This window comes from Sinocyclocheilus grahami, unplaced genomic scaffold (assembly GCF_001515645.1).
Source record: "Sinocyclocheilus grahami isolate Dianchi unplaced genomic scaffold, SAMN03320097.WGS_v1.1 scaffold145.1, whole genome shotgun sequence".
Taxonomy (NCBI): Eukaryota; Metazoa; Chordata; class Actinopteri; order Cypriniformes; family Cyprinidae; genus Sinocyclocheilus; species Sinocyclocheilus grahami.
In genome coordinates, this window is record NW_015505324.1 from 707,463 (window position 1) to 728,981 (window position 21,519).

Here is a 21,519-nt window from a genome sequence, read left to right on the forward strand (position 1 = left end):
TCATCACTCAGCGCTGACATGTGACACGAACAGCACACAAAAGGCATGAATAACGATGACACTGATGTCTAAAAAGCAACAAACAATTGTCTGGCCTAAATACTTCATCGCACTCTTACATTCTCAAATCATAACACGACTTGCAGTATGTGACACTTGTGTGGCGACTACAAGGAAAGACTTTGACCGGCGCTTTCCAGCATAGAGTCATATATTTTAGGAGCATGTGGGGCTAAAGAGGATTATGCTGACTTAAAATATTCGATGCAGCACTATGACAATAATATAGGATACATGCTGTACAAGCAGGGAACCTCGTTCCCTTAGCAACTGAACTGTTTGTGTATTCTCTTAGAAAAATCTCTTTTTATGTTTGGCTGTTTGATAGGCAGAGGGGATCCCCACACTGTCTTAAAGAGACGGTTCATCCGAAAATGAAAAATCTGTCATTCACTCGCCCTTGTGTTGCTGTGGAACACAAAAGGAGATATTTAGGAAAATCAAAGCTGTTCTTTTCTGTACAATGAAAGTGAATGGGGACTGCCGTGGTCAAGAGCAGCTTAATCATTGAACAAATTAATTAATTTAAAAAAAGAAAAAAGAAAAGTCACACGATTTTGGAGCGTCCCGAGGGTGAGTAAATACTTTTACAACTTTTATTCCTTTTCACACAAATTATTATTACAGGGCCAGATTATTAATTAATAAAGACTTATTTCCACACAGTTTCTTGCACAATACTTATAGTAAAAACATTTTTTATACACTCAAAACATATGATTTGTAAACTAATACATTTTCTACTTTGCATTACATAAGCAGCTCCACATTAATGGCTTTTCTGACATAGTAAACTGGCTCAGTAGCTCACCTGGTACAGCACTGCAAGTCCCATGAAACACAAGTCACAAGAGCACAAAGACTTGTAAAAGCAATTTATAATGGAAAAGTTTGCTTCTGAAAATCTGTTAATATCTTACATTTCTTTTGTTAACACAACTGGTTACCTTTAGGGTAGGTGAAACGTTATTTTTAAACGCAACAGAGCATTAAAGGGGTCATATGATGCTGCTAAAAAGAACATTATTTTGTGTATTTGGTGTAATGAAATGTGTTTATGCGGTTTAAGGTTCAAAAAACACGTTATTTTCCGCATACAGTACATTATTGTTTCTCCTCTATGCCCCGCCTTTCTGAAACGCGTCGATTTTTACAAAGCTCATCGTTCTGAAAAGCGAGGTGTGCTCTGATTGGCCAGCTATCCAGTGCGTTGTGATTGGCCGAATACCTCAAGCGTGTGACGGAAATGTTACGCCCCTCAAATGGACTCCGCTTCATCCACGGTGAAAGCCGATCCGGAGATACACAGCGCAAAGTTGTAGTATTTCCTCAACAACCAGCACGGATCAGCTCCAGGCATGACGAAGCAGATATCATCCTCTTTTGCAAGGCCAAACAAATTAGTTTCGCTTTCACAATGAAACACAGCGTCTTCACGACATGGCGGCGGCAACAACAATACTACAGCGAGAATAAAAGTTACACCTTCTTTCTTTGCGTGAACATTTGGGCAGCGTTATGCAAATCTTCCCACATAGTGATGTAGATATGTGGGGCCGTGTTAGAATGAGCCGTTTTAGGTAGGCGTGGTTGACTCTTAACTTTCATAAAGAATATCTCTTTGGATTTGAGACTTTAGTCTTTGCAACTTTACAGATCTTCTTTATGCACCAAGAGCTTGAAACACTCCAAAGAGAAAGGAAAAATTTAAATCGCATCATATGACCCCTTTAATCTTTTAGTGCCACTCACCGGACATTCAGTTCCCAACTGCCATGATACATACAACAACCAACATAATAATACATTGCCAGTTTCACATTCATCAGTATCGGATAAAACGGAACACTGAGTTTTTAGCACCACTCACTGAATATTTCACTTTGAAAGAGTCACGAAATGTGCAAAAGGCAATGAAACACCATTCATTATTGCCACAGACACATATTTTCAATGTACCTGGGTTGAAAGAGAAATTTAAATTTTTGGGTGAACTATCATTTTAAATACAATCTGACTTTGAGTTAGGACAGAAAAGACTGACTTATGCCGGTACAGTCAGGTCAACACTTCACCCGTGTCCTAAACCTCATCCTGCCCAGTGACACGCTACTGCTTTGCTTATGCTTATGCAAAATAGGGTGTTTTGAATGTGGATGGGGCGGATGTTGCTTCCGGAGATGCAGAAGCGCGCGTGTGTGGGGGTGTGCGTGTCATATGACAGGGGATTAATGAGAGGGCGGTGAGCCATGCTGAGTTAGTCTGAGGAAGCCACAGTGTGGAGGCCTGTCCGCTGGTTTTAACATGCTATGGAAATCAAACAAATGTCTGTGGTTATATTAAACAATGCAACAAAGAAAGAAGCAGCTACTGTTTCAGCTTTGTCTTTTGGAATATTTTAAAGTTGTTATGCATATTATAGGTACTTTTTCAGCTTAATATGCAAGACAGCTATAAATAAAACTCATATTCTGACCAGCCTGACAGAGCAACACTTGCTCGATCAATGGCATACATTTGGGGTGGGGCAATTTGTTTGACTGGCCAATGGCATTCAATCTGGTGATGCTGATAGTGCACACTGCCATTTAAATGTGAAACAAATGTGCTTTTTGAAAGAGTTAAGTCTTACATTGACAAAGATGAGTCTGTCTTCATTGCTTTCATAAGGAACAAACTGTTCAGTGCAACTGATATTAACAAAAATGTTTCTCAGACCTTCTAAGATAAAACTTGTTTAACTTGCATATATCATATAGGGAACAAGATGAGCTGTTTCCTCTGAACACAGTGACTAATTGAGTAAGCATCAGTATCACTACCCCAGTCCATAACTCACATTACTTGTGGCTTTGCATTTCCTCCCAGTCATGAGGGCACTGAAACTCATCAAACACAAGTTTGCCCAGCTGCCTTTGTTCTTCACTCTTTATTTTTGAACAGCCACAGTTTAAAATGTCCTGAGCCGGAGACATCACATTATATCAAAATCTGATGTTTTCAGCACATCTTCAAAGGGATAGTTTATTGAAAAAATAATAATTGACTCTCCTTTTTGCTGTTCTAAACCTGTATTACATAAAAGAAGATATTTTAAAACAAAACAAACAATTTGAACCCCATGAACTTTCATTGTATGGCCAAAAAATACTTATTTTGTGTTCCACAGAAAAAAGTTAATTAAAGGTTTGGAACGACATAAGGGAGAGTAAATGACGAGACAATTTTCAGTTCACTTTCAGTCATATTTCAATCACATATTTTACTGTGTTTTTACACTTGACTCGTGTGTCGTAACTTTCTGTTTTCTCCAAAATGGATGAATCATACTCTGGGATAGCAATGTGGTGGGGATGACACATTTGCTTAATAATGCAGAAGAACGTTCAGGCTTGGATGTTCATGTTGTTGACACTAAAGTATCGCACAAAAGATGCTTGAAGAGCTAATCATCATGAAAGGAACAAGAATGAGCATGAACAATTAAGGAGTGAACTTAGTGGGCTTGCTGGGTTTGAATATCTTCCAATGAATTACCCAGTTATTTTTCCCACTAAAACTGATAACATTATTAAAAATAAATACATAAACAAACAAACTAGTCTTTTACTCTGTAGTGCTTATTCCTCTTGTCAAATCATCCAGATGTTTGTGTAGGGTTAGTAAATGCTACTGTCATGGTCATATATCACTATTGAACTGGTATGTTTAGTATATTTTTCTTAATCCTTCTATCTATATGTTTCCACGGTCAGGAATAACCTTGAAATAGGTATTTAGTGTTTTTCTTAGGTATGTATAGGTTATGTGTGGATATATTATATTAGTTAAAACTGTTAACCAAATGTAAGTTGGGTTGGTAGTTTGTTAAAAAAAATGCCTCTCTGGGGAATTTTCATATTTTTCAGTTCTTTGGCTGGAATCATGTTGTTGTTGTACTGTCCCTAAATAAATAAATAAAAGGATGACAATTTTTAAAAAAAACAGTCATTGCTGAAATCACAGCTATGGACAATTGAGATCAAATAATAAAACGATCTATATGGCCAGGGGGGGAAATCCTGCTAACTGCAACATGACGAAAATAAAACGCATATAACCATGTATAGTTGGATAGCAAAATAAATAGGCTTGTTAATTTTTAAATGGTAAAAGAATCCACTTCCCATATCAATTGTTGTTGACTTCAAACTTTGGTATTTTGGCCTAAATTCATGCCACATGAACAGTTTGCATCCTTGAAAACCATGAACAGAATAATTCATTTTTCAACACATTTTTAAAGGGATGGTTCACACAAAAAATTAAATTCTTCAAAACCATTTACTCACCTTCATGCTGTTCTAAACCTGTATCAGTTCTTTTCTCCAGTGAAACACAAAATCAATTACTTTAAAACAAACAATTTGGACCCCATTGGCATTTTTCAGAATAGCTTCTTTTGAGTTTCACAGAAACAGAAAGTCATACAGGTTTGTAATGACAAAAGTGTGAGTTAATTATGTTTTTAGGTGAACTACCCTTATAAGCGATAACATATTTACGCTTGACGCATATGGTACAAAGACCCCCACCCAGAATCTGGCATAAGTGACAATTTCTGAGCTGACAAGGCTTTCTCAAGGGAGCATCTTCCTGTTGTACACACAGGAAATGGCTAAATGGGTTGAATATGTAGTGGTATGTAAGTTTATTGAATGATTTTGAGGAAAAGAGCACATGACTCTTGGGTGAGACCAGTATAATAAGATTGACCATGTTGAATCCTGTGACTCATGTTCCATACCCCAAGACTAAACTGCTTCCTGTTTGTCAGACAAGTACAGATGATACTACATTTGAAAAAGCATCGCTATAATACCCAGAACATAACACCCTATTCTCCTTACTGTGTAAACATGCATGAAATCAGCCTCACTCCCAACCTGCTATCAATCCTCACACATAAACACACATCACAGAGGTGGTGGCGAGTTTGACGTCAAGCGTTCAGCTCAAAGTGGCTGCTCCTCCCCTGCGCAGAGTCACCACATCATCCTTTTGCAGTTTCTACATGTGCCATCACTCCGTTGCTATGACAGCTATGATTTACCTATAGCCCCGTGAGAGTGCAGAGCCCTGCACATGTGCACTGATGAGCTGCCATGGCAACAGACCACATGGCTACTCCAAGAATTGTCACCAACTCCTTTCTTTCTACTCTGAGACATTCATAATATAAGCCTATACTTTGTCTAGAGCAGGGGTTTTCAAATCTTTTGACGTCACGGACCACCTTACTAATATTCATTTATAAAGACCTATTTATACTATGATAAATAAAGAAATATGTGTAAAATATAATCTGGAAAATATTTAAGGAATTCACCTGAAAATGGAAACCTGATACAGTGTGAGTTTCTTTCTTCTGTTGAACACACACACACACACACACACACACAAAACATTATTTTGAAGAATGTTGGTAATTAAATAGTTGCTGGTAGCCACTGACTTCCAAAGTGTGTTTTTTCCCCCATACTATGGAAGTCAATGGCTACCGTCAGCTGTTTGGTTACCAACATTCTTCAGAACATCTTCTTTTGTGTTCAACAGAAGAAACAAACTCATACAGGGCTGGAACAACTTGAAGGTGAGTAAACGATGACAAAATTTCAATTTTCTGAGTGAACAAACCCATTAAGGCGACAATGTATCTTTTTTTGTCTGTTCTATTCTATTTTCTATCTTAATTATTTTTAGTGAAATGAAACAGTAATAATGTCAAATCAAATTCAGTATATTGTATCTTTATTATTAATTATACATATTTTAAATGATTAATAATTAATAAAATATTTGTTTATTTTTATTTATACTTTTTTTTCTGGACTTCCCAGAACCACTGTTTTAAAATCCTGCTGGATGCGTTCAACATATCATCTAATTTTGAAATCTCCATGGTCTATATTATTCTCTATGAAGAGGAGAAAACAGACATTTGAAACATATAGGACTGATGCAATAGACACAATCAAGAAAACATTATGCGCATTAATAAACAGACTAGACTAAGATCACTTAGCAGTAACAATACTTTAACACTCCACAATTGCTTCAGACGGTGTAAATGAATTGTTTTCAATCACAAATGAATGCAAAGCCATGTGTGTTCACATCTTTGCAGGAGCAGAAGGGGGAGGGGAGGATGTGTCATATGATAACGTTAACACATATACTGGATAGAAAACCTTCCTATCTGCGCTCAACTGAAGCAATGATGGCAAAGCACTATGCAAATACAGGAGTCTCATGAACGAGCTTGTGTTAAATCATGCAAATATTTTATATTCAAGATCCGGAGGACCCAAAAAGCATGTTTTAAAATGCAAAGCCATTCCTTCAATTCCACACATAGAGATGGAAGCAATTTACACAAGTATGTGTAACTTGTGGTAATTAGTTTTAGACTGAACTTTAAATAAAAATGTTTTTTAATTAACTTTAATTTACTGTATTTTACACACACTTCAGTATAACTAATGTAATACAAGTGCCATTAAGACACCATTTTCTCTCAGCTAAAATCATATTAAATGTTGTGTTTTTTTTGTTTAACAAATGTTTATTCCATTTTACAGATGATATCTGAAATATGTAAATCCCCAGCAGAAGACACTCAGCCTTTTGAGGCCTATCTTTCCTGTTAACCATGCTGACAAATTAACTAGGGGCTTTCTTTATCCCCTGAGTCAATAAAGAACTCACCCTCGTGCCTCCATCAAATCAGACAGGTTCCCAACCCCCCTGTAGGGAAATGATAATTAATCAGAGCAATAAATAACTCTTTACAAATAGGAAGGCCAGAGCCAAAAAACAGTTGTCAGAACATTATAGTAAAAAAAATATATATATATATTTATATATATATATACTGTATATATATGCAAAAGATGGCAGTTTAGTAACTTTACACTTTACAGCTCCTATTAACACATTATTTCATAATAAAACAATTGTACGTCAAGGTACTTAAAGTCTTACAAATTATTTGTTACTGTAAAGCGTATACTTACCATCAGGTGGTACAATGGAAACCACACGATGTGTGTAAAATCCATCAAACATACATTATTCATTCAAAATAAATAATGCGTTTTTACAGTAGGCACAAAGCACCATAAGGATACCCACGCTAGGCGGTAAGCATTAATTAAACAACAAAAAATAAAAACCTAAAACACTTCAGAGTACATAACTGACTGAAAAAAAAGGTACGAACTACCGTTGAGTTTTGTGTGACAAATGTGATGGTTCGCGCAGGGAATTATGTGAATTCCCTTTTCATCAACTGCACTCTTAAAGGGGTCATATGATGCGATTTCAATGGTTCCTTTCTCTTTGGAGTGTTACAAACTCTTGGTGCATAAAGAAGATCTGTAAAGTTGCAAAGACTAAAGTCTCAAATCCAAAGAGATATATTTATCTTATATATATTAACTTTATAAAAGTTAAGAGTCAGCCACGCCTACCTAAACGCCTCGTTCTAACACGCCCCCACATATCTACATCACTATGTGGGAAGATTTGCATACTGTGATACTTGGACACAGCATCACAGTATGGTGAGGGGCGTAACATTTCCATCACACGCTTGAGGTATTCGGCCAATCACAACGCACTGGATAGCTGGCCAATCAGAGCACACCTCGCTTTTCAGACCGATGAGCTTTGTAAAAATCGACGCGTTTCAAAAAGGCTGGGCATAGAGGAGCAACAATAATGTACAGTATGTGGAAAATAATGTGTTTTTTGAACCTTAAACCGCATAAACACATTTCATTACACCAAATACACAAAATAATGTTCTTTTTAGCAGCATCATATGACCCCTTTAACTATAAGTCAGCTATTTATTTATTGCTTATGTAGTGCTTTACACAGTTTTGCGTATGGCCCCCAGAAGTCTAGGATCGGCACTCTATATTATTATTATTATTATTATTTAAATTTCATTTCAGCAAAATCAGTCTTAAATCTGATGGCTGAATTCTGGTTTATGAATGAAGAGCGCTTAATGAATGGAGCTCGTAGCAGACGTCATCTCCATTGTGACGTCGCGATCCTTTTATGGAGCGTGTGTCTGAAGCCCATTCATAAAACGGAAAGAGAAGAGCCCGTGGTAGTAAAGCTCTCAGGAGGGTAGCACAACATTACACTGCGCACTGGCAACGCTGGATTTGACGTATTGTTGTTATTAACCCACCAGTTGACCTTGACCAGTCCCCGTCGGAGGAGGAAAATGGTCACAATGGACGAACTTTGTGAAATGGATTGCAGCGTTTTGAAGAGGTTGATGAAGGACGACAGTGCGAAATGTCTGCTTTTGGACTGCAGGTCGTTTCTGGCGTTCAGCGCCGGTCACCTCCGCGGTGCTGTAAATATTCGCTGTAACACGATAGTTCGGAGGCGAGCGAAAGGCTCCGTGAGTTTGGAGCAGATTCTGTCCGGTGATGAAGAAGCGAGAGCCCGTCTGAAAGCAGGGCTGTACTCCGCCGTGATCTTGTACGATGAGCGGACCTCCGATACAAACACTATGAAAGACGACAGCACAATCACCCTGGTACATAACGCTTTGTGTAGGGACACGTTCAGGACAGAAGTCTATCTGCTAAAAGGTAATTCAAATCTACGCTACACAAAAATCTATTGCGCTTTTGTATTTCTTAACGCAACTGTAGCCTACTATCTGAAAGAATGCTGCCGTGTTCTGATCAAATATCTGTTTTCATTGTGGTCATCGGGTCAGCTCTAAGATAATGCATTTTAATGCAGCATTTTCTCTGCTGGACAGTCCAGTTTAAGATAGTCTAACTGGTCTAAGCTTGTCCAGGCTGGTTATTCGCTGCGTGACCAGTTAACATGTTCCAACTTGACCACCTTGAGCTAGTATGACCAATTAGAAACTAGCCCCAATGTTCTGAAGAAACCTGGATCATGACAATCATTTTCATCTGTTTCTAATTTTAGAGTTATTTTATAGACCAACGATTTAATATGCTTCACACTTCTTCTATAGAGATTCATGCAGTTTATTATTTAGTAGGCCTTTTTACATTGTGTTAAATGTATTCAAAATGTCATAAATGTGTATGGCTTGTCTGAAAAGAGTGCAATAAAACAATGAAATCATTCCATTCAAGTATAAATTAGGGGAAATTAAATTCATTTTCCTGATCTTAGACTGCTGGTTCTAAAAACCCCTGTAAACAGCCAACAGCCCATCTAACCAGCTTTCTTTAAGCAGGAGACCGTTTGAGCAAATGTATCGAAAATATATATATTTTTTCACTTTCTAGGAGGCTACGACAGATTTTCCACACAGTATCCCGATTACTGTTTGAAAACCAAAACACTGGCAATATCCAGCCCTCAGTCGAGTGTGGAGAGCAGCTGCATCTCCTGCAGAACTCCACAGCATGACCAGGTAACTACATTAGCAGCAGTGGATACTTTGAGGTCAGCCAATGGGCAGCATTGTGTAACATTAAACGTCCTGTTGACTGCTGTCATCCGCTGCTCTTTCCGGCTGATTTGGCAGTGCTTTAGAGTGCGTTCGTCCGGCCTTCCTCTGTGATAGGGGGTGTATTGTGTCAGACACTCCAGAATGCTTCAGTGTTAATTCCCACATCGATCATTTCCTGTCTCTACAGCTTGTTAAGCAGGCCACCGATGACATAACAGTGGGCCAAATCAATATGCATTTCCAGAATAAATAAACTGGACGTTATTAGCATGACCTTTTTAGAGCAAACAGAGGTGTAAGTGGTTTGATGCTGTAGTCTGCTGCAATGCTTTTGATAATTTATTGATAGAGACCTGTGATTTCATGAATATAATGACAAATGAATAAAACCATTTATCTTTTAATTAATAAATACATTTATTATTATTATTTACATGTATTTAATATTCATTATTCTAATTTTTTGTCACTTTTTTATTACAGGGTGGCCCTGTGGAAATCCTCCCCTTTTTATTTCTTGGCAGTGCCCTCCATGCATCTAAAAAGGACATGCTAGATCGTATGGGCATTTCTGCTCTATTGAATGTATCTTCAAATTGTCCGAACCATTTTGAAGGGGATTACCAGTATAAGTGTATCCCGGTGGAAGACAACCATAAGGAGGACATCAGCTCTTGGTTCACCGAAGCCATTGAATTTATAGGTATGGTCATTATTATATTAAATTATTATATATATAATACTTTTTTAAAAATGATATATAGATTTGTTTGATTTTGTAAATTGGGGTTTGGATGGTTAGGGTAGGTGTACATTAGTCTTGGTTGTTATGGCTCCTTTCAACTGCAAATGATGTGCAATTCATCAGCAATTAAAATGATGATCTGCATTGCAGAGCTTTTACAAGAATTACACCCTCCTTTTTAGTCTCGCATCCATTTCAACAGCTTCAACATCTTGGTCAGAATATGTTTGAATGTGTTTTGACGTAAAGAGTTCTTTGATAAATGCGATGATGAGAATTGAAGTCCACGTGTCATAGGTGCAAAATACGTGATGAATTCTGTGGTATGGGTGGGTCTTCCTCATAAAAGGGTTTCCGTGACTGAGCGAGGGGGTGGGGGGGGGGGGATCCTGTATATCCAATTTCAGCTCAGCATCCTCTGCACTAAAGCAAGGTCCCCAAGTAGGTTCACCGCATTTGATCGGACCATTCTAGGTGTGTGTGTGTGCATGTTCTTGAATGTATGCATCAGAGTGCAGAGCTTAGGGACCAGAGTCTGACTCATCCTCCATTCAGGGGTGCCTTGATACTGGAGTTACCTCAGATCTGGGTGCATATGGCTGTGCAAAGGCGTATACACAGACAGTAAAGTGCACAGGAAAAATAATTCTGAGTAAAGGTTGGATATATGTGCTTCCTCTCCCTTTGTACCATGGACATGCCACTTTTTTGTTAATTAGCAGCTCGTTAGTAATGGCAGCAGGTGCCTGTGTGGTGAATGGTGTGAAATCCACCCCAGAACATTTTTCCTGGGTGTTGAGTGTGGCTGTCAGCTTTGGGTGAATGTGTAATTTCCAGTTCTGTGTGTATTTCTAGAAATGCATTGTCCTTATTATTGGTCGTTTTGAGTGGTAATAATACGTACAAATCACAGATCATTGTACATAGCAAACTGTTAAACTGGCAACAGGGATATTACAGTCTTGAAAATGTTTTTTAATTATTACTTTTTATTTTAGATTTGTTTGTACATTTAATTTGTATCTTTTTAAAAATGACTAGTTATTATATTAAACTACGATTGGTTGTTTTGCATGTTTGGATTGGATGGGCTTTTTGACGCTAGTGAGGCATGGAAGATAATTAAATCAGGCCATCCAAGGTCAATAGAAAATGAGAACACTTAAGTATTTTCTTTGTAAGGTAATAGTTTAATTTAGTAATTTGGTCATCTTATATACTTTCAGTCTAGTTTTCTCTGTTTTGCAATCTGCTGTCGTGTTTCCTGCACCATTTTCAGAGGTGACTCTACTAAATTTGAAGTGCAAATGTCAAAAAAAATATGTACCCGGATTGATTGGGTGTTTGCACTCTAAATTGAATGAGATAATAAACAATGGCAAGAAAGATGTTTTGTACCGAGTTCCCTTCGCAAGCTGCATGCAAAACCAAACATAACCTATGCCACGACCAGCATTGTTCGAGTCATGAAAAAATGTTTCATTTGATTCAAATGATTCGGTTCGTTTAATGAATAGTTAGAAATCAGCCCGACAAATTGTTCACTGAATGAACTGTGTGAAAAAATTAAGAGCATGAGTCTCAAAATGATTTTCATTTTGTAGTTGAAGATGACAAAAATGTAATTAGAAAATATAATAATAAAAATAAGAACAGCAATAATACAAATATATATTATTATCATTAAATGCATATTAAAATGTGACTTCTGAACCTGCATCAAAATGTTGCGGGCGTCAGCTTCACAGTAAATGCAGTAGGATGACTAATGCCTGAGCTTCACCTGTGCTTAACTAAACTCTCTGCTCTTTCCTCAGACTCCATCAAGGATTCCAACGGTCGTGTTCTGGTGCATTGTCAGGCTGGCATCTCACGGTCAGCCACTATCTGCCTGGCGTACCTGATGAAGAAGAAGCGTGTGCGCCTGGAAGAGGCCTTCGAATTTGTTAAACAGCGGCGCAGTATAATTTCCCCCAACTTCAGCTTCATGGGTCAGCTACTGCAGTTCGAGACTCAGGTGCTGGCCACTTCCTGTTCTGTAGAGGCCGCCAGCCCTTCCGCCACTCTCGGGCCCAAGTCTTCCTCCACCCCCACATCGCCCTTCATCTTCAGCTTCCCAGTGTCAGTAGTGACGCACAGCCAGTCCAGCAGCTTCACCTACCTACAGAGTCCCATCACAACCTCACCAAGCTGCTGATACAGCGCAAGACTGAAAAAACTGCTCACGAACTCAAGAAAGGGTGAATTTTTCAGACGTTCTTCACTTGGCACAATCATGTGGTCGTTCCAGCTGAGCTGCACCTTTTTTTTTTTACGGCTTCACTGGTGACCCGTCTTCATCTAACTCCCCCTGCGGTCTTCACCACACATTAAGATCAGAAGAATGAATGGTAATATCCTGTGGGGACTGTTCATCTCCTTCATTTCCTGTGGTTCACTTCCAAAGACTTTGCGATTGGCCGGCGGGGCTGGTGGGAATGAAGATCAGAATCATGAAGATTCTTCACATTGCATCTGGACTTCCCATTTATCACTTCCTCTCGCCGGCCTTCCTGAATTCCTTTAATAGAGACGATCGTGGCATTACCTTCGGCAGGAAGTGTCTTTCATCGAGTTGGTTGTGTATTTGTCAGTGCCTTGTACAGAGAAGGTACACAGACACTTTCACAAGACGCTTGCGTCGCCTTTCTTTCAGACTGATCGCGAACAAGACATTCAAAGCATTTCAATCTGCAATACAGATCCGTTCCTGTCACAGATCAGAGCAATAACTTGATTCTCCTTCCTCCCAATCACCACCAAAGCACTGTATGGTCTGGTTTTCTTTGTATTTTGAAATGTATATATTGTGTGAAAATGATTTGATTTTCTTTGGTAGTTTGTACTGAGGAGATCTCATGAATTATTTCTGCTGTATGCCTTACCAACTATGACTATTTAACAAATAGTGTAGGATAAATCTGGGTTGTACACTGAACCTTTTTACACTGGAAGTTGGGAATGGGACGATTGGGAAGCCACTTTCCATTTGTTTTGTTTTTAATGTTCCCCTTTGAAAAGCTCTGTGAGGGAAACATGCCTTGAATAGTCCATATAGCAGCTGGTTTGTTTATGTGTGTGGGGACCTACTACTTTTTTTTAATGAGATTGTGGGTGCCTTTTATAGCACTTTTAAGTGATGTAAAATTGATTTGAGGTTTGTTTTGCACCTCGCCGGAACTGAAGTTGTAACCGGGCAGCGCTTCCCACTCTTTTTTGGCATGTTAAGTGGTTTGTCTGTCAAACACTGATGAGGATGAATGCAATACTTTTTACTGTACTTGTGAAATGTTATTGTCTGACGACTAATGGCAATATCATACAGAGGGTTACGATTTTTTGAACTCTACCCTGTTCTGTTGTATTATATGTATGTTTTATTTATCTCACGATTGTCATTAAATATAAACTGTGTTCTTTAATGAATGTGTGGCGTGATTACTTGTAGTATAGACGAAAAAAGCTACAGATGATGAATCATATATTTTGCTGTATGGCAGTAGGCCTGTAAGTATTATTGCAATCATTTTGTAAAATGAATATAACATGGGCCATCTCATTATTTCTTAAAGAGAAGATAGAAAAGAATATCGCGCGCGATTATGCGGCAGAAAAGAATTCGCATTATATCTGATAAATGAGGGAAGGATTATGAATAGATTGAAAAGAGGTTGTTTTCGAAGAGCCACAGCGCCTCCTAGCGTGTGTTCTGATTTCACGTCACCGTCAATTCCGCCTCATGGAAACAAACAATCCTTCCTCTCATTTCCCGAGAAGTTCGCTGAAAAACATTGAAATAACAGCGGCTTCCTTGAGCAGAATCCACATAACCCTCAGTGACACGCTGCAGCAAAACTGCAATACGTTGAAAGCAATTCATTTACATATATTTTCATTAAATGTTTTGAAATTATGCTGAATTAGAAGCTGGAACGTTACATAGCAACAAGGCACACAATATGGTCACTGCTTACGGACCATTGTTGACTATTTGCGGTAATATTAAAAGCATTTTTTGTTACATATTTAGTACATAATTACATCATAGTCGTGAAGCCTTTAAATTATGTTTAATGTAGCCTAATGTGAATTAAAAGTTATATGCGGCGCTCAGAAACGTTTAGGCCTTCTAGGATTAAAGTTTTTTTTTTTAACCTGATAGTTCCAGGTTTTTCATGATTGTACTTAAATTCAACGCCACTGTAGGCCTCTATGGCCAGGTGCTTTACAGGGGTTCAGTAAAGTACATGGATGTTATTATTAAGGCGACGATGTAATTTTACAATTTAAGGCCCAGCAGACTTCCTTAAATTAAGCACATTACACACACACGTCTGGTTTGATATCCTTGTGGGGACTCTCCATAAGCGTAATGCTTTTTCTACTGTACAGACCGTATTTTCTATTGCCCTACACCAACTCTACCCCTTACAGGAAACTTTCTGCATTTTCAAAAAACGTCATTCTATGTGATTTATTAGCTTGTTTACCCGTGGGGGCCTCAATTTAGGTCCCCACCGTGACACGAGTCCCCATGAGTCTGTGTGTATTCAGGTTGAAGTCCCCACCAGAATAGAAAAACAGGTACACACATACACGAAAATAAAAAGGTTGTGTTTTTATTTTTCACATTTTTTTTTTATTTTATAATTTTTTTAAACAAGCATTTAAAAAAATACTATCTGATATATTTAAATGATACATACATTTTTTTTAATCAAAAAACCCCAATGAAACTAAGAGTTCAGAAAGTGTGAGAAAAGACAGCAGACAGTATTAATGACATGTACTTTATTAAGACCTTTTTACATGATTGAGGAGTGTTTGATTAGTCCGAAGATGGCTTATGGTAGACAAGCCGTTTCTGATTAAAGTTCACAGGAACATGGAAATGAAGTAAAAATACAGCTCAAAGAATTGAGAAATAGTTCAGGAGTTGGTCTCCCAAATATTGGCTTGGGGGGAGCAGTGGACATGTCTGTGCTCATACTACTAAGAGAAGAAGAAAGGTCTGCTCTCTTTCTCTCTGGTTTGAACACACAAGAATCCTGGAGTAAGGCAGATGACCTCCAGTACACAAGTCCAGAACCACAAACTACACCTGAGCAAAGCAACCAAACCATGAGACTTTCAGAGGTAGAGCCACATTCTTCATTTCATTCTGTAACATGAATGCGAGTCAGCCGAGCCTCTGATATCAGTAGTGTGTAACAGGAAAAGCGTTACGGAAACCCTCGTAAAAGAGGCGTTTCTCTGACGCCAGAGAAACAGGACTGGAATGAACAAGACTGAGGAATTCTTGTGGTTGTGATCCAAAACATATCGAAAGCAAAAGCAGCGACTTCAAAAGCGGAGTCATTTGGTCGTCCAAAAATATAGAAGGAAAGATCTGAAAACAAGAATTCCCACTTCCTTTACAGTACTAATAAACCCCACTCTGCATCGGTAAACAACATTAAAAGCTATACAAAGGCATTGTCCTTTACACAACCTGTACATTACTGGCCATTTTTTTTAACCTACGTCTTTTTAAAATCAAACTTAAGACCTGCTTAAAAGTGCAAATTCTTTAAAAGATGCATTTTGGGCTATGGCAATGGAATGGGACATTCTGACCAGTATTCCCGTGCAAAGATATGTAAAAAAAAAAAGGAATAAAAGCATACAATTTTTGCTATTTTGTGGTCAAAGGTCTTTTGAATAGTTCTGATTCCTGCATCAACATTCTTTTTGATGGCTTTTTTTTTTTAATAATGCATAAAGAAAATTAAAACCACAACAATGAGATTTTCAGGGTCTTCTGTTAACTTCAATAATGGAAAGGAGGATTGCTGAAATGTCAGGTCCCTTTGAGACGTGCTCCATTATTGTGAAGCAAACAGATGAAAATACAACAGAAAGGTAATTAATCACAGTAATAGTAAAACCATTTCAAAGAAAGGAAGTCAATGCTTGAACAGTGTTAAATTGAATAGAATGATGGGGAAGAGGTCACTTGTTGTCTTTCACGTAGCAGGCGAGTCCTTTCGTTTAGCCCTGAAACAGCATTATGGCCGATATCCCGACTCTTGACCTGAAAAGGAAGGCCAGGACACGGCCAGCCAAGGCAACTCTTTCTTGTAAACACTCACAGGGACATAAATGGAGCCTAACTGCAAATTAAAGAGGCAGCGCAGAGGTTTATGGGTGAGCGGATGTGATTCCTATCACGTGAGGAGGCGTCTGTGGATGTGTGTGAGATGTTTGGGTAACAGTCTGAGCGTTTCGCAGGGCCGCCCGTGTGGACTAGGACTTCTGCTCTGCTTCTGCCGGTGATGGAGGTGTGCTGTCTGGCTTGATGATCTGGTATGTGATGAGGTACTCTGGGAAGGCCTGCAAAAACACGGAGTTGGAAATGAACCAAATATCTACTACCTGACAAATGTGTTTGTTTTTGCCGTTGTTAAATATCTGAGCTCTCTCACCTGTTCCCCTCGGTAGATGACATATTCGGCGTAGGCTAACCCGTTGACACTGGGACGGCCGATGACGGAATGATGTCCTGGAGGAGCGTGGGCCATCTTCATGGCACTGAACTGCAAGAAGGATTTACCCAGAGTCACCCGGCAAAACAGCATCTGCCTGCAAACAGCACAATTTGCAATAAATAATAAGATAACATTATATTTGAATGAAATTATGAAAAATATAATATATAAAATAACAAATATAAATATATTTCATTATTTTCTCCACACACACAAAACATTTTATTGTAATTACTAAATTACTATTGTATTTGACATTATATATCATTTATATTTATATATATATGATACACACACAAATGACAAATACACACACTTCTATATATACACACATATATAATACAATGTAATTTATATTTATAAATTAATGTATAACTTATACACAATTACAGAGCACAATTACATTTGCAATAAATACAATTATATAATTACATTTTAATTTAAAAAAATCAGTTAAAATATAAACATATAATAATTTATAATAACAAAAATAATTAATAAAATGTATATTAAATACTAATACGTATTAATTGGATTTAATAGGATCAAAACTTAAGTACAGCTTTATGTTTGTGTCAATAAATTATTACATAAAAGTACACAGGATCCATGGACAGTTTCAGAATAATTTGTAATGCAATAATATTTAAGAGTTGTAATAAATATTAATGAGTTTCATTAATTTTAAGGCATTTCATTTGATACTTTTGAGTAGTTTTGGGTCAATTTCATGTCCAGTGTTACATCCGGGTCCTAAATCTGAGAAGCACTGGTTGAGAAGCACTGGTTTATATTATACACAGCACCATCAGCTGGTCATGTAGGGTAAGTGCTCCAGTATTTCATCCATAAGCAACCCATCAGATTCATATCAGAGCTAGTCTAGGATCTCTTGTAATTATCTTCAAGAGGAAGAAACAGATGTGTATGTACCTGTGACAGATGTAACAGGAGCGGTCTTTATGTGTGGGGCAGCCGGTCCCTCCTCCAATGCCGTACACATACTGGTTGCTTTTAGAGGAGTTCTCTGCAAAGTAAATCCCTGCTCCAAACATCCCCCCTATGTAAGCGTGCCTCTCATCAAACCCTTTATGAATGATGGCGTTGATGAACGGTGACCCTGTAGATTAAGAGTAAAAGGAAACTGATCATCCTTAGGTAAAAAAGCCTTTGAGTCAGAAACGGGGAAACAAGGTTCTTTTGTAGCTTAAACTTTCCCAAATAGCACAGGTCATTCATCTCGTGACCATACCGTGAAAGAGCATGCGCTCGTTGTGATGGTTGTGATTCTCGTCTGTGATCTCCTTCTGTCTGTGTGCGTAACGCTCCCTCAGCTTCTTGTTCACCACCTTTTGAATCTGTACCAACAATGAACAAAGTTCTGACATCAGCGCATACAGGATCAACAGACATTCAAACTATTAACTAATCAAAGTCTGTCTAGTATTAATGTAAATACTCATACTCACCTTCAGGATGTTGTATTTGCTGAAAACACCCCCAGCATTGCCACCATCCCTGTGCTCTCTGATCGTACTTTGCAGCTGTAAAACAAAAAAAAATTATATAAAATGTAAGAACAAGCAGCCCTTCAATAGGACTTTAGTTTTATCACACAGTAAAATAATTAAATTAAAAATAAGACAACAAATAAGTTATATAAGACTTTCAAATTATAACAAACACTTCAATGTAATAAGATTAATTAAATAACATAGTAAAATAAGACAACAAAGTTATAATTAGGTTAAGTTATAATTTTCCATTGCATACTAAAGTAAAATTAAATAAGACAATAAATGATAACTTATTACACACAACAAGAATTAAAATAGTAAAATAAGATTACATAAGTTATAACTTTTCACATAATAAAATAATATAACATAAGACTACAAATAAGTCTATCATTTATAACTTACACACTGAAATAAACTAAATACAATTAAAAAATTTAATTAGACCACAAATAAGTTACATAAGAATATAAATAAGTTATAACTTATTGCATATTAAAATAAAATAAGACTACACATAAGTTATAATTTATAGCACACACCAAAATTAAATTCATTAATAAAATAAGTCTACAAATAACTTACATAAGAGTTATAATGTTTACTGCACACTAACACTACAGATCACATTCCTTACAAAAAAACCATATGATTAAAAAAATAAATAAATCAATTTAGTTGTCGTTTATGCATATGTCTAAATTTATCTCATTTATAGCGCCACCAGAAAAAAAAAGATCAAATAAAAATAAAACCTAAAAAAGTATCTATACAAACTATTCAACCTCAGTAATTGACTGGTCAGATTCTAGACAACTAGTTGTCCACCAGACCCATCCCTAACAGGTGCTATATATCATTTAGCTCTTACCAAACTCTTTATCTTAGCACAGATGAAATACTGACCAATCAGCTTTTAGAAGCAGAACTATTCATGGAATCATATGGTTTTATAAAATGATCTGCTGATTTGGATTCCGCTCTCACCTCCTCCTCTACCGACTGAAACTCTTTGTCATCAGGGGCCAGGTCGATCAGCACCGTGCCCTGACTCGCACAGTGGAATGTCAGGTATGGGTTGGCACCTGTAATAGAAGCACACCAACACATAAAACTAGAAGGTACCTCAGTACGCTTTGTTTAGTCATGAACAGATGGTGTTTGAGAGAGATGCTGGAGTTGAACGCTTCTGGACTGACCTTGTTGACCGCCCAGCAGCCTCTCAGTGCCTTTGATGAGTTTGTGTCTGTGCCCGTAAGGGTTGATCCCAATCTCCTTGAGCTCCTCGTGCCCCATGTCAGCCAGCACATCCAGTGAAATCTAATCCAACAGATGAACACCAATCAGAATTAGGGTAGCCATAGTAGTCTGGAGGCACAAACAAGCACAAGATAAAGCTGTAATGAAAAATGGCATGAAGTGATTCATTTCAAGGCCAATTTCGACTCGGCTGTTTCTGAAACAGCCAACGGTGCAATTTTTTATTTTCTCAGCTTGTTGCAATGTGGAACTTCCTCCTATTGAGAAGATATACTCTGGATATTATCGCGTGTGACTCATAACACACAGAGTGATCATTACTGAATACGCCTCCTGCATGCAATACGCACACAAAAGCAAACACGCAGATGGCAATTCGCGCATGCTAGACTGAGGCAGGGAGTCGTTTGAGCCAGCGCGCGTCTTACAGAGAGCATTAATGTTTGGCCACACTGAACAAAGCATGTGAAACCATTTTGGACCTTGATGAATATGGACAAACAGATATGTTGTCACTTTTTTTGTTTGTAAACTCTAAAATAAAAATAATACATTCAAAATGTTAAAATATAGGACCTTGCAGGTCAGAGATCAACAAATCTGTGCAGCAAAATAAAAAACACAGCTACTGTTCAAAAGTTTGGGGTCAGTAAGATTATTTTTTTAAATTAATATTTTACTCAGCAATTTGTAAAATAACAGTAAGACATTCATAATGTTACAAAAGATTTCTATTTTTAAAGAAATGCTGATCTTTTGAACTTTCTATTCATCAAAGAAACCTGAAAAAGCTGTATTGCGGTTACCACAAAAATATTAAGCAGCACAACTGTTTTCAACATTGATAATAAAGAAAAAGTGTTTCGAGCAGCAAATCAGCATATTAGAATGATTTCTGAAAGATCATGTGACACTGAAGATTGGAGTAATGATGCCATCACAGGCATCACATATTAAAATTGAAAACATTAACAATATTTTAAACTGTATTTTTTAATTGTAAATTGTATATATTTTACTGTATTTTTTAATCAAATAGATGCAGCTTTGGTGAGTGAGCATAAGAGGCTTTAAAAAAACAACAACAAAAAAAACAACTTTTAAACTTTGGAACTGTAGTGCATGAATTGAAGCGAAAGAAACCAGTGTGACCATCCAATTGCCGCTGACTTTGCAGCAGCCTGTGTAATCTCAAACTCTCACACTCCAGTTCCAAGGCCGTCACAGGCATCACATATTAAAATTGAAAACATTAACAATATTTTAAACTGTATTTTTTAATTGTAAATTGTATATATTTTACTGTATTTTTTAATCAAATAAATGCAGCTTTGGTGAGTGAGCATAAGAGGCTTTAAAAAAACAACAACAAAAAAAACAACTTTTAAACTTTGGAACTGTATGTAGTGCATGAATTGAAGCGAAAGAAACCAGTGTGACCATCCAATTGCCGCTGACTTTGCAGCAGCCTGTGTAATCTCAAACTCTCACACTCCAGTTCCAAGGCCCACTTATTGGCAATGCATCACATCTATGATAGGTCTGTCAAAGGCCATTAGCCCAGGAGCCAACGGCAAGCCAACTGCTCTCTCTCTCTCTCTCTCTCTCTCTCAGAAAGCACTGTGCACTTCAATCGATAGGGCTCGCAGGACCGACCATTATGGCTGTGAAGGTGTGATGGCTGCAGCGGGATGGCTGCTTTCTCTCTTTCTTTAACTCTCTTGGCAAAGTTTTCATTTGTGGCAAAGCTGAAAAGGAACTGCAGGACTAGTGAAAAACCTTAAGTCTTCAGTACACTAGAATAAGTAAAACTTAAGGTAACGTGTGTGTGTGTGTGTGTATGTGTGTGAGTATATATATATATAT

General features: G+C 37.6%; 2 protein-coding genes across 4 annotated transcripts in view; one reads left to right on the forward strand and one right to left on the reverse strand.

The window, feature by feature from the left end:
• The first annotated feature begins 8,220 nt into the window (after positions 1-8,220).
• Positions 8,221-13,765, forward strand: LOC107591703 (dual specificity protein phosphatase 4-like). Its single transcript, XM_016280930.1, has 4 exons — positions 8,221-8,717; positions 9,399-9,526; positions 10,049-10,268; positions 12,128-13,765. Exons 1-4 carry the CDS (start codon positions 8,342-8,344, stop codon positions 12,505-12,507), a joined length of 1,104 nt encoding a protein of 367 aa, XP_016136416.1. The 5' UTR covers positions 8,221-8,341; the 3' UTR covers positions 12,508-13,765.
• Positions 13,766-15,125: 1,360 nt separating this feature from the next.
• Positions 15,126-21,519, reverse strand: part of LOC107591704 (tankyrase-1-like) — a 113,902-nt gene continuing 107,508 nt past the window's right edge. For all 3 annotated transcript variants that reach the window (XM_016280932.1, XM_016280931.1, XM_016280933.1), the window contains 7 exons: positions 19,593-19,713; positions 19,381-19,478; positions 18,346-18,420; positions 18,129-18,234; positions 17,810-17,996; positions 16,814-16,970; positions 15,126-16,721 (listed from right to left, as the gene is read on the reverse strand). In XM_016280932.1, the coding sequence (XP_016136418.1) occupies positions 16,635-16,721; positions 16,814-16,970; positions 17,810-17,996; positions 18,129-18,234; positions 18,346-18,420; positions 19,381-19,478; positions 19,593-19,713 (831 nt within the window). In that variant the 3' untranslated portion in view covers positions 15,126-16,634. The remainder of the gene's footprint in view (positions 16,722-16,813; positions 16,971-17,809; positions 17,997-18,128; positions 18,235-18,345; positions 18,421-19,380; positions 19,479-19,592; positions 19,714-21,519) is intronic.